Here is a 13,714-nt window from a genome sequence, read left to right as displayed (position 1 = left end):
GCACATTGCTGCAGCTCCTCTTTTCACCCTGTGTTGAGCTCTCTGTTTTAGCTACAGAGTGAGGCTTCACACTTCTGGCTATCTTTGTTGGGAGTCACACATGCTCAGTAACTAGGTACGGACTACTAGCCAGTCAGAAGCAGAGTATGAGGGCGTGCCCTGACAGTACCTAGGTAAGGACTACTGTCCAGTCAGAAGCAGAGTATGAGGGCATGCCCTGACAGTACCTAGGTAAGGACTACTAGCCAGTCAGAAGGAGAGGATGAGGGCGTGTCCTGACAGTACCTAGGGTAAGACTACTAGCCAGTCAGAAGCAGACTATGAGGGCATGCCCTGACAGTACCTAGGTAAGGACTACTAACCAGTCAGAAGCAGAGTATGAGGGCGTGTCCTGACAGTACCTAGGTAAGGACTACTAGCCAGTCAGAAACAGAGTATGAGGGCGTGCCCTGACAGTACCTAGGTAAGGACTACTAGCCAGTCAGAAGCAGAGTATGAGGGCATGCCCTGACAGTACCTAGGTAAGGACTACTAGCCAGTCAGAAGCAGAGTATGAGGGCGTGCCCTGACAGTACCTAGGTAAGGACTACTAGCCAGTCAGAAGCAGAGTATGAGGGCGTGCCCTGACAGTACCTAGGTAAGGACTACTAGCCAGTCAGAAGCAGAGTATGAGGGCGTGCCCTGACAGTACCTAGGTAAGGACTACTAGCCAGTCAGAAGCAGAGTATGAGGGCGTGCCCTGACAGTTCCTAGGTAAGGACTACTAGCCAGTCAGAAGCAGAGTATGAGGGTGTGCCACACTAGCAGCTAGGCGAGTATTATAACATGTGTTACAAAGTGACCACGTTTGTCTCTGAAGTAAAGGCTGGACTACAATACAGCTGACGTATTAATGTGACGCTTCAGAGGAAAGGACATCTCATCCCTCTAAAACACATTTCCTAGCTTCCTCTCTCCTCGCATTATTCCCCCTCTGCGTCTCTCCAACGCTTTCTCGGGTGGACGGATTAAGATGCAAGGAGGAAAGCAAGTGAAGGAAATGTGGATGCACATTAAGGACCTGGAACGTACCCTGGATTCTGTTGTTTGGACAAGATAGTTTAAGGATCAACACACGCCCCTCTGTGTTGGGGAACAGATTCATTCAATCTTTATTAAAATATCTGAGAGATCAAGGACAGGCCCTCATTTACAATGATGCCAAGTTCACAGAAATAAAAATCAGATAAAGAAATCAGTAAATCAGTTGTTAACAGGGATGATCAAGCAGAAACATTTGAAGCCACTGTTGTGTAGAGTCACAATTTGAATATATCAACAATAATTCAAGTAGCACACCATGGAAATACTTCTGGAAAGTACAAGTAGCTGATAAATGTAGTAAATGTTGGCCACATTGGAATAGAGTAAAAAAATGTCTGCTACCAGTCTGGCTCCTCTGCTTTAAATGAACCAGAACGACTGATACTTTTTATCTCTAACACGTGAACAATATGAAACCTTCCTGCTGTTTATTTACGTCTTCTTTTGTAAAATAAAGCCAATAATAGTGTATGAGTGTTGCTGTTGTGAATAAGGAGGGGCTTTATTTGTTCTCAGGGTTGTTCCAGTGTATCAGAGTCAAGGTAGGAAGCGGCTGTGGGTTAATCTTTAACATATAAAGTCATGCAGTAGCTGATCTGAACTGCTGCATGTTCAGACTGGTATATTACAGTGTTTGAGTGTGACAGCAGACACAGAGGACTGATGAAGAATGATGAAGAAGTAGACCTGACACAGACCTGGTTCAGACAGCACAGAGCTGCAGAGTGATACAACTCATGAGAAGTAAGTAGCTTTGAATAATTTTAGTCTCTAATGTTTGATTGTTCATGTGTCGACCTCATGTCTTTGATAATCACTCAACAGCACAAAGTTTATCTGGCAACAAACACTTGAAACTACAGCTTGCTGTCTTTAAAGTCTACAAGTAGAAACAGATTTAATTCCCGATGAGACACAAATCAAATGAGACTAACGACTATTAGTCCATAGTATCATTCATTTTTCTATTCAAATGCGAATCCAAAATCAGAGAATGTAAAAACGATTTGTTATTCTGTTATTTCTTCAGGATTCTAAAACAAAAAAACAAATAATGGTTTGTTTTTCATACTTAGTATTTTATGCTCAGATTAAAAAAATTATATTTAAAAAAATGGGCGAGGGGATACAGATCCTGTCAGGGATGAGTGCCTTGGACACAGGGTCACACTAATAGGACTAATTAAATATCAAGTTCAAATTACGCCCATGTCGTTTTTTTAAATTTCCATTTTTTGATCTGAGAGTTTTGAACTCAATTGCATATTAAAAGACTGATACATAGATGATTAATGATGTGTCTGTCTGTTTTCCTCAGGTGGCTGCAGGTTACCACCAACATGGAAAGGTATCACACTTAACTCTTCACATTACATCTGATCCTGTTTCACCCTTCAACATATTCATAACTTACTGTTGACTGTGTCTCTGCTCTTTCACCTAAACATGGACTCGTAATAAAGCTATTCATCTATAAAACAGATTCCAGTCGTTAGATTTAATGCTGATACTGTTGTTTCATTTTGGACTTTGGTACTTCACGTGTTTTATGAAGGCTCATAATTTTATTATTATTGAGACCTCTGTTGGTCAAAGTGCTCTCAAAGATTAAATGATAATCTCTATTCTGTTAACTAATAACTTAAAGCTGCAATGGCTAGAAAGCAAAAAACAAGATTTAAAGCAGGTTGACTCCTCTTCCTGCAGCAAGCCTCCTGTCATGGGTTAGATTTCCTATAAAGTCTGAAAACAGATGCTAAGAGGAGGCAGAGAAGTAGTTTTCTCTCAGAGCACTTACAAAACAATATGCTAAAAGACTAGTATGTGTTTTTTTTATTGTATTGTCCATTATAACAAGTGAAAGCATAAATATTGTATGTTCTGTAACTTTCAGTGTTGAGAAAAAGAAAGAAAAGTCTCCTGTACCCAGCTGTGTGTCCATGAAGAGTGATCAGTCTAAGGGTGGTTTCATTAACTTCAAAGATCGACGTTCTTCTTTTGACCCAGTGTAAGTACTTAAAGGTGCCCTGCCACACGTATTTCATTACTTTGTGGTAATGTCTGAAGTTCTACCATGTACTCTGTAACATTTTTTGTGGAAAAAATGCCTTAGTTACCTTTTTTCAAGCCATTCTAGCGTGGTATAGAAAGCCTGCAGGAAGACTCAGCTCAATTTCTGCCAGTTCTCATTAATATTCAACAAGCTAAGCTGCTTGACTCTGATTGGCTAACAGCTAGCCAATGAAAGCCTGGCTATCAGCATCCTTTAACTGGGTGAGCTCATGTATGATGTCAGACTTACCAGCTTTTGTAATTGGCCTGATTTCTCTGCTTATTTCTGTTCAGTGGCTAGAGCTGACAGAGGAGGTAGCAGTTAATTTTCACATTCACCACATAACACAAACACATATGGGCCTCACATATTTCAAAAAATGCAGGTAAAAACTTTTTTTTAAGAAGTAGTTTGTTTCTCAGAGCACTTACAACACGATATGCTAAAAGACTAGTATGTTTTTTGTTTAATTGTATTGTGCATTATAACCAATGAAAGCAGAAATATTGTATGTTCTGTAACTTTCAGTGTTGAGAAAAAGGAAGAAAAGTCTGCTGTACCCAGCTGTGTGTCCATGAAGAGTGATCAGTCTAAGGGTGGTTTCATTAACTTCAAAGATGGATGTCCTTCTTTTGACCCAGTGTAAGTACTTAAAGGGGTGATAGAATGATTATATAGGGTAGTTCACACTGTTCCTTATGGTCTCCTAATGGGGTATGTAACATTGGTTGGGCTGAAAATGGCCTGGTTGATATTTTATTGGCCCTTATGCATCTCTGTGTTTTGGCCCTATTTGTAACAAGAGCTTTTCTTCCAAATATGGTATGCTCATGAATATTTAGATGAGCTGCGCGCTGATTGGTTGAGTGAATCCCCATACACACACATTAGAGACGTGCGCTGATTGGTTGAGCGAATCCCCATACACACACATTAGAGACGCGACAGAATGTCATATTCCAGACACTGCAATGTTTCATTACCAAATTCACTTCTGAGATTTTTTTATGAAAGAAATCTACTATATAAAGCTCAAATGTGGGCCGTTTTACGAAAATTTTTGGCTAATTGCAAATTTGGTAAGACGTGTTGGACTTTAGGAGCTCCACACAGTCTGACGAGAAAGCGGCAGCCTGCTGGGCTCCATACCCAGGGCAAAGTCACCCTTTGTGGATTACTGCACTACCGGGGCTCCGCGGCTGGCTGCTGGCATATATATTTACAGATTGAATTTCGTCACGGCACTTATATCACAGCTACCCCAGGTCTTACAAAGCTAACAAAAGCTAACAGTCCGATTTGAATTTAAGGCATTTTTATGAACGTGAGGGGTCTTGTTAGGAGGATCAGCTAGCTAGCTATATGTCCCATTCAATACAATGGGAAATGATTGCAGCTAGCTAGCTATACTTTTGGCATAACTATAGTATATTTACAGTTTGAATTTCGTCATGCCACTTATATAACATCTACCCCAAGGACTTATAAAGCTAACCGTTGTGTCAGATTTCAAATTAAGGCATTTGTGTGAACATCGGGGGTCTTGTTAGGAGAAGCAGCTAGCTAGCTATGTGTCCCATTCAATACAATGAGAAACGATTGCGGCTAGCTAGCTACACTTTCGGCATAACTATAGTATATTTACAGGTTGAATTTCATCACAGCATATATATTACAGTTTCCCCAAGGTCTTACAAAGCTTAGCTAACACTTGTCCGATTTCGGATTTCAATTTAAGGCATTTTTATGAACGTGAGGGGTCTTGTTAGGAGGAGCCGCTAGCTAGCTATGTGTCCCATTCAATACAATGGGAAAATATCGCGGCTAGCTAGCTACACTTTCGGCATAAATATAGTATATTTACAGTTTGAGTTTCGTCACGCCACTTATATATCATCTACCCCAAGGTCTTATAAAGCTAACATTGGTGTCAGATTTCAATTTAATGAATTTTTGTGAACACTAGGGGGTTCGTTAGCTGCTACTGTCCCTTCAATCCCATGTGTACAGATTGCGGCTAGTTAGCTTTATTTTCAGCGTAATTAGAGTATATTTACAGTTAGAATTTCGTCACGCCATTTATATAACCTCTATCCCAAGGTCTTATAAAGCTAACAATGGTGTCCGATTTCAATTTTATAAATATTTGTGAATTTCAGAGGAATTCTAAGAGGAGGCTAGCTCACATACACCGGGCATTTAGCAGGAAGAGGGGAGCTGCAGGCCCTGGAGCTCTGTCCAGGCAGCGGCGTTTGGTAGTCCATTAACCCAAAAACCGGTGACTTTGCGCTGGTATGGAGTCTGTGAAGGAAGGCCAGGCAGCGAGGCAGCAACCCAGGCAGCACCGGCCACTGAACTCCGACACACAGTCGGACAAAATTTGCAATTAGACATACATTTTCGTAAAACGGCCCATATTTGACCTCTACATAGTTGATTTCTCGCATAAAAAAGTCTCAGAAGTGAATTTAATGGTAAAATAGCAGATGAACAATGTATACAATTTCTGAGATCTGCACGACCTAGATTCAGAAGACTACCAGAGGAAAGGTGTGTCAATGGGATTTTGAGGTTCTATGTATGTCCTAGTTACCCACTAAACTGTCATTATTCAACTATGACAAGGTAAAATCGGTTTTGCATTCTATCACCCCTTTAAAACTGTTGATTGATGTTTTTTTATCCTCAGTCATGAGATACAGAATTGGCTGCACATCATTGACAGTGTTATTTGCATCAGGCAGACATGGCCAGTCTCACCACTGTTGACCAAATACAAACAAGTATCACATCAGAAGTGACTCTAGTTATCCTAGTTCAGTGTGCCGATGTGCTGCAATAGCAGCAATCGGCAGAATGACTATTAGCCCCTATACTTATTTCTTATTCTCCATCTTCCGCCACATTTTTGTCATACTAGTCACGGAGCGTTGCCAACTCATGCACACAAAATACATCAAAACATGTGTAATGACCGGGAATGGTGTGCTATCATTTCAATAAGAGATTTGCCGCATGGTTTTCACGAAACCGGCAAAAAAATGGCGCAACATTTCCTATAGACTTTAATGGAAAATCTTCGGGAAATCGCTTAACATAGCTCAAAACAACCCCTCTTTGGGGCCATACTGTTCGTCATACTTTCATGTAGAAAAATAATTAAAAGTTTAAACCGAAGACAAGACTTTGGCCTTTCTTGGGCTGAATAGGTATAGAATATATAGGCTGAATAGGTCCTGCCCACAGCGGGCTCCAGAAGTAAAAATACAATGCAATTTCTCCATTGACAATTGGAGTATAAGCCACAAAATCGTAACCGTCGATGGTAGACTTAAAACCAGCTGACTGACTAAGCGATTGTATATGCTCATATAGTTGCCAAAAGTTCATGGGGCACCGACCTTGTTTTGAGATAAATGTCTTTTATTCACAATGTCTTGGATAAGTACTCCATCACCCACAATCCTGAACAATCCCACAATCCCACAGCGATACCTCTGATTGGTAGAACTCATGCTGGTGAGGAGGGGGAGCTGTCGGTACCCGATCTGTGCTGATCGGTGCACGATCTGTTCCACGCTTCTGCCATTAGCCTCCACTGGGAAGCTAACATTAAATTAGCTAACAGCTTATTCGGCTAACCACTAGCTGACAGCTTGATTCAGTCTAAAATAACGTTAACTCAAACTAAACACTGGGAAAAGCAGGCTACAGTTGACATAACAGCCGTTATATATTTTAACGGTTATTTTCAGGTTTGATTTTGAGGGTCTTTTAACGTTATTACATGCTGTCTCAGCTAGCAGTTAGCCAAATTAGCTGTTAGCTAAACTAACGTAGCTTCCTTTATTCAGTGGTGCGCGGTGGTTTATGGGATGAGTAGTTACTTTGCTTGATAATGAAAATATGTACACAGTCTTGTACCTTTGACTTTTTTTGGATTTTCTGTTCATTTTTTCACTCAAAATGTTATGTTGTATACTTATGAGTCACGTCGTAGCTGGTTATCCTAAGGCAGTGCTTCTCAATCTTTTTTACCCTTTACCCCCTATCAATTTTTTTCTCAGCCAAGTACCCCCTGACCGGCCCCAATCATTTGAGATAGAAATAAAAGCTATTACTAAGATATAGTGATGTTTTGTAAATAAAACATTTTCAATAATAAACAATGTATCATTACCGATAACCGATCATGCAGTTTAAGTACCCCTTGACTTGCCCCAAAACAGGTTTGATAAAAGAAACCTATATAAATAAAGATATACAGTATTTTAGCTCAAAAACACTTGTAATAATAAACAACAAACTAAGTTGCACTTATAATTTAGTGTGAAACATGTGCTTGTGCTTCACTGAGGATCTTGGTCATCCTCGGTGGCAGGCAGGACACAGCAGTGATCAGACTTTATTCCAGGCCCAGTCTGTTTCTCTGCTTTGTTTTGATCACAGTCATTGCAGAAAATGAGGCCTCACACAAATATGTGGATCCAAAAGGCAGTAGCTGCTGCAAAGCGCTTTCTCCCAGCTCAGGGTACTCCTTTTACACACCCAAAACTGCGTTTGAGTGGAGTTTTCATATTTCATCCATAGGCCATAGTCAGATGACACATCCAAGAGTTTTTCCTGGTGACAGAGAGGGAGCTTGTTTCTGCTTTCTTCTGACAAAAGAAATGGGTTTCTCACCCAACTGAGCTGTGCAGATTTCTCCTCCATGTCAGGAAAGTATGAGTTAAAACTCACAATCAGGTTGGCCAAATGTTCTTCTATGATGGACTTCACCGGTGCTCTCTCCACATCTTCCCTGGAGAGGAAAGCATCCACCTGAGAAAAGCAGGTGAGATCCCCCTGTACACATGCCCATTTCCACAACTCTGCTTTCTTCAGAAAACCACCCACCTTGTCATACAGGTTCGGAACATGGGTGTCCTTGCCCTGCAGACACACATTCAGCTCATTCAATTTGCAGAATATATCTGCGAGATAGCTTTGCAAGCCAATCTTTATCTTCAAACAGGGTGGCATTCAGTATCCTCCCTCGAGATAGCCAGCGCACTTCTGTGTGTAGCAGCAGTTGTGTGTGTTCAGCTCCCATGTCCTCACAAAGGCGGTGAAACAGTCGTGCATTGAGTGGCCTTGACTTAATGAAGTTAATCACTTTAATGCTGTCATTCAAAATGTCATGCAACACAGGACTTATATACATGAGCCCTTTAACACGGCCTGTGATTGACGCAGCTCGGTCAGCGCAGACACTCTTTCTCCAATCCAGCTCGTTTTCAATGAAGAAATTATCCACAACATTAAAAAGGTCCTCTCCTGTTGTTTTCCCCACTAAGCCCTTGCAGAAAAGTACATTTTCATAAATGTCGTTGATATCCACATACCTCACAAAAGCAATGAGCTGTGCCTTTCCACTGACATCGGTCGACTCATCAAGCTGGAGTGAAAATGCTTCGCCAAGTTTTCCCACAACTTGTTCAACAATATCCGCTCCCATTCTTTCTATTCTGTGGGAAACGGTGTCATTAGACAAAGGCACCCTTTTTAATTTATCCGTGGCATTTTTGTCCAGCATTGTCTCAGCTAATACAACAGCGGCTGGGAGTAACAGTTCCTCAGCGATTGTGAACGGCTTTTTTGCTTTAGCCATGAACAGTGACACCGCATATGACACTTGTACTGCTTTGGCTGATGTTGTGGAGACTTTTCTCATTGTTTCCTGCGATGATCTAAACTCAGCAAGTTTTCTCTTGAAAATTTCTGGTGGTTTTCCAACATGACACTGATGTTTGGTGCTGACATGTCTCTGGAGGTGAGCCGGTTTCATTGAGCTGTCAGCTAGTTTCTATCCACACAGAAAAAACACAATGCCTGGGGAGGGTTGCCGTTTGTTGCCGTGAATCCCATCAAAACATAACCCTCCTGATATTGACGGTATTTTGTTGGCTCCACTTTGGCTTTCTTTTTTTCTTCATCCTCCCTGTTCTCCACTGTAGTATTGCTATGTTTTATCCAGGATTTCATTTAAATGTCTGTTTGTTTCCAGTAAAGCAACTGGCTTCCCGCTTGGCGTAATTCAAATTCTTCTTCTCTGATTTAGGTAGTTTACAAACACATTTAAAATAGAATAATTTTATATAAAAATTTGGTTTACATAAACATTTTATTAATTTTATTTTTGTATGATATTTTTAGTAATCATGGATGATTTTGTATATCTTTTAAATTAATTAATAAAAAAATATTTTTTATAAATCTCACGTAATCCCTACAGTACCGCAACGTACCCCCATTTGAGAATCACTGGCCTGAGGCATGGTCTAAAACGCTTTATATACGTCAATGGGAGAAATGAATGGGAAATTTACTTCCGGAACCCAAGGTCTCTCAGAAGAGGGGTGGGGCTGTTGAGCTCTATTCTGATATCAAGCACAGTTTCTACCAAATCACAGTTTATGTATTGCCCAGTTTTCAGACAGTTTCAGATTTTCCAATGTGTGTATGGGGACGGAATGTTAAGAGCTAGAGGGGAGGACAGAGGGGGGAGCTGCAGTATGTTTCTCTGAATTTTTTTCCAAATAAATGGCTCTCTCCGCTACAGTTTTCACTCTTCATACATCATCGTTGGTCAAAATGTAGGAAATTTTAAGCTGGTCGCAGACATGCAACTATGGAATCCACCGGACATAAACTTGTGCCACTGTTCATACCAACTGCCGATAGAAACAATGAAAAAAAAAAATCTGGAAGTACGAAGACGGTTCCGTTTGTTACCTGCTCTGTGTTGCATATATTTGACACCACAAACATAAAAACCACATCAATGCGTTCGGCAGACTTTTATCTCTCTTGTGATGATAATATTTTTGCCATTTGGACCCACAGTTTTTAAATTACAGAACAAACTTAAGAGGTATAATTATCATTAAATGGATATGTTTGACCCATTAAAGATACTGACCCCCCCCCCCTCCCTCCTCTACTCCCTCACTGTGGAAATCACCATAGCAACAAGTTCTGAAACACACACCTCCTATCATGGAGACTCTTTACTGTAGCCCGTGTTGTCCTCTCTTTTCAGGACATGTCAAACAACAGATTTACTGTTAGCCTGTGTTATTCGGATGTGCACCAAGTAGTAGGCACACTGTCAAAATTTCTAGCGGAAATTTGTAGTTATTGTATCCCATTGTAATGCCAAGCTGGTTATATAATAAGCATTAAAAACAGGGCGTGTTTTAAACATGCTTTACTGGCAATAAAATAATTTTACTGTCCATTAAAACCAGTGAAAGCAGATTAAACATTGTATGTTCAGTACTTGTCAGTGTTTATCAGTTCCCAGCAGCAGTCATGAGATTTAAAATTGGTCTTCCATCATTTACAGTGTTGACAGAACACACAATCTATTGTTTTTGGAAAAACTTTAACTGTATTCAGTTTATGGTTCAAATATAATGTGAGCTAATTCTTCCTGATTCCTCCACAGAGTGGACCAGGAGAGCTCAGAGGTTCCCAGTAGTCAGTCTGCCCAGCGACACCAAACAAACCTGGACTCCATATTTATGGTCTGTACATGTACAACAACTACTTTTACATCTATTCTGTTCACAATCATATTAATGCTGCTAATTTTAGACCAGTGGGTTGTCAGTCTGTCCAACATGGATCTGATGTTTGCTTCAATTACTTTACTTTGTGTCATTCATATAATCTTCTGTTCCAGCTGCTGGAGGAGGACATAATCACTTTTGTGAAGAACGAGCTGAAGAAGGTCCAGAAGGTTCTGAGTCCAGATTACCCAGAATGCTTAGAGAGTCAGAGGGAGGATGAGGAGATGTTGGACGGTGAGGATGAAGAGCAGAAGAGGAGCAGCAGAGAGGCATTTCTGAAGATCACACTGCACTTCCTGAGGAGAATGAAGCAGGAGGAGATGGCTGACTGTCTGCAGAACAGTAAGAGGATTTTAACATATTTAACACGATGGAAAGACAATATGGTGGCAACATGGAAAATACAGCCAAACTTGTTTAACATCTTTGTATTTTCTAATTTTCTGATATAATTTGTTTGGTTCTTTATTCAGGAACTTGTGCTGCAGTGTGCCGACGTAAAGTTAAATCTAACCTGCAGAAGAAGTTCCAGTGTGTGTTTGAAGGGATTGCTAAAGCAGGAAACCCAACCCTTCTGAATCAGATGTTCACAGAGATCTACATCATAAAGGGAGGGACTGCAGAGGTCAATTATGAACATGAGGTCAGACAGATTGAAACAGCATCCAGGAAACCAGCCACACCAGAAACAACAATCAAACAAGAAGACATCTTTAAAACACCACCAGGAAGAGATGAACCAATCAGAACAGTGATGACAACGGGAGTGGCTGGCATCGGGAAAACAGTCTTAACACAGAAGTTCACTCTGGACTGGGCTGAAGGCAAAGCCAACCAGGACATCCAGTTCACATTTCCATTCACTTTCAGAGAGCTGAACATGCTGAAAGAGAAAAACTACAGCTTGGTGGAACTTGTTCATTACTTCTTTAGTGAAACCAAAGAAGCAGGAATCTGCAGGTTTGAAGAGTTCCCGGTTGTGTTCATCTTTGACGGTCTGGATGAGTGTCGACTTCCTCTGGACTTCCAGAACACTGAGATCCTGACCGATGTTACAGAGTCCACCTCAGTGGGTGTGCTGCTGACAAACCTCATCAGGGGGAAACTGCTTCCCTCTGCTCGCCTCTGGATAACCACACGACCTGCAGCAGCCAATCAGATCCCTGCTGAGTGTGTTGACATGGTGACAGAGATCAGAGGGTTCACTGACCCACAGAAGGAGGAGTACTTCAGGAAGAGATTCAGAGATGAGGAGCAGGCCAGCAGAATCATCTCCCACATCAAGACATCACGAAGCCTCCACATCATGTGTCACATCCCAGTCTTCTGCTGGATCACTGCTACAGTTCTGGAGGATGTGTTGAAGACCAGAGAGGGAGGAGAGCTGCCCAAGACCCTGACTGAGATGTACATCCACTTCCTGGTGGTTCAGTCCAAAGTGAAGAACATGAAGTATGATGGAGGAGCTGAGACAGATCCAAATTGGAGTCCAGAGAGCAGGAAGATGATCGAGTCTCTGGGAAAACTGGCTTTTGAGCAGCTGCAGAAAGGCAACCTGATTTTCTATGAATCAGACCTGAAAGAGTGTGGCATCGATATCAGAGCAGCCTCAGTGTACTCAGGAGTGTTCACACAGATCTTTAAAGAGGAGAAAGGACTGTACCAGGAGAAAGTATTCTGCTTTGTCCATCTGAGTGTTCAGGAGTTTCTGGCTGCTCTTCATGTCCATCAGACATTCATCAACTCTGGATTCAACCTGCTGGAAGAAGAACAAACATCAACATGTATCTACCAGAGGGCTGTGGACAAGGCCTTAGAGAGTCTAAATGGACACCTGGACTTGTTCCTGCGCTTCCTGCTGGGCCTTTCACTACAGACCAATCAGAATCTCCTACAAGGCCTACTGACACAGACAGGAAGTAACTCAGAGACAAATCAGAAAACAGTTGAGTACATCAAAAAGAAGATCAGTGAGAATCTGTCTGCAGAGAAAAGCATCAATCTGTTCCACTGTCTGAATGAACTGAATGATTGTTCTCTAGTGGAGGAGATCCAACAGTACCTGAGTTCAGGAAGTCTCTCCAGATATAAACTGTCTCCTGCTCAGTGGTCAGCTCTGGTCTTCATCTTACTGTCATCAGAAAAAGATCTGGACGTCTTTGACCTGAAGACATACTCTGCTTCAGAGGAGGCTCTTCTGAGGCTCCTGCCAGTGGTCAAAGCCTCCAACAAAGCTCTGTATGTGCATACATAACTGTCCAGATTTAATATAGTTGTTTTTATTCAGAGAAATTGTTTGTAATTGTTTTCTTATGTATTGCTAATTCCTCTTCAGGCTGAGTGACTGTAACCTGTCAGAGAGAAGCTGTGAAGCTCTGTCCTCAGTTCTCAGCTCCCAGTCCTCTAGTCTGAGAGAGCTGGACCTGAGTAACAACAACCTGCAGGATTCAGGAGTGAAGCTGGTTTCCGCTGGACTGAAGAGTCCACACTGCAGACTGGAAACTCTCAGGTCAGAATTCAAGAATGTTTTCAGGTTTCTCCACTAAGCTTTTATTGAGTTTATATATTTGATATGTAAATTGACTGATTTAAAATCATCTTCAGGCTGAGTGGCTGTAACCTGTCAGAGAGAAGCTGTAAAGATCTGTCCTCAGTTCTCAGCTCCCAGTCCTCTAGTCTGAGAGAGCTGGACCTGAGTAACAACAACCTGCAGGATTCAGGAGTGAAGCTGGTTTCTGCTGGACTGAAGAGTCCACACTGCAGATTGGAAACTCTCAGGTCAGGATTCAGCTGCTCAGCTCCTCTAAGCTCACATTTTCGTAATATATTAATTATTGAATGGACTTTTTAGGTAAGCTTTTTATGTTGAGTGGCTGTGCTTTGTCCAATAGAAGAAGTGAAGCTCTGTCGTCAGTTATCAGCTCCAGTCCTCTAGTTTAAGAGAGCTGGACCTGACCTGTATTAA

The 13,714-nt window shown here is 41.5% G+C and overlaps 1 protein-coding gene across 1 annotated transcript in view; it reads left to right on the top strand.

Moving 5' to 3' along the window:
* Positions 1-1,714: 1,714 nt before the first annotated feature.
* The window catches only part of LOC120566567 (NACHT, LRR and PYD domains-containing protein 12-like), a 31,899-nt gene continuing 19,899 nt past the window's right edge, over positions 1,715-13,714 (top strand). Inside the window, 10 exon segments of the mRNA XM_039813084.1 lie at positions 1,715-1,827; positions 2,402-2,431; positions 2,978-3,091; positions 3,665-3,778; positions 10,626-10,704; positions 10,863-11,091; positions 11,223-12,987; positions 13,085-13,258; positions 13,354-13,527; positions 13,641-13,645. Coding sequence (XP_039669018.1) covers positions 2,424-2,431; positions 2,978-3,091; positions 3,665-3,778; positions 10,626-10,704; positions 10,863-11,091; positions 11,223-12,987; positions 13,085-13,258; positions 13,354-13,527; positions 13,641-13,645 — 2,662 coding nt within the window. The 5' untranslated portion in view covers positions 1,715-1,827; positions 2,402-2,423.

This window comes from Perca fluviatilis, chromosome 10 (genome assembly GCF_010015445.1).
Source record: "Perca fluviatilis chromosome 10, GENO_Pfluv_1.0, whole genome shotgun sequence".
In the NCBI taxonomy this organism is placed as follows: Eukaryota; Metazoa; Chordata; class Actinopteri; order Perciformes; family Percidae; genus Perca; species Perca fluviatilis.
Note: the sequence above shows the minus strand (reverse complement) of the source record. Positions and strands in the feature narration are given on the sequence as shown.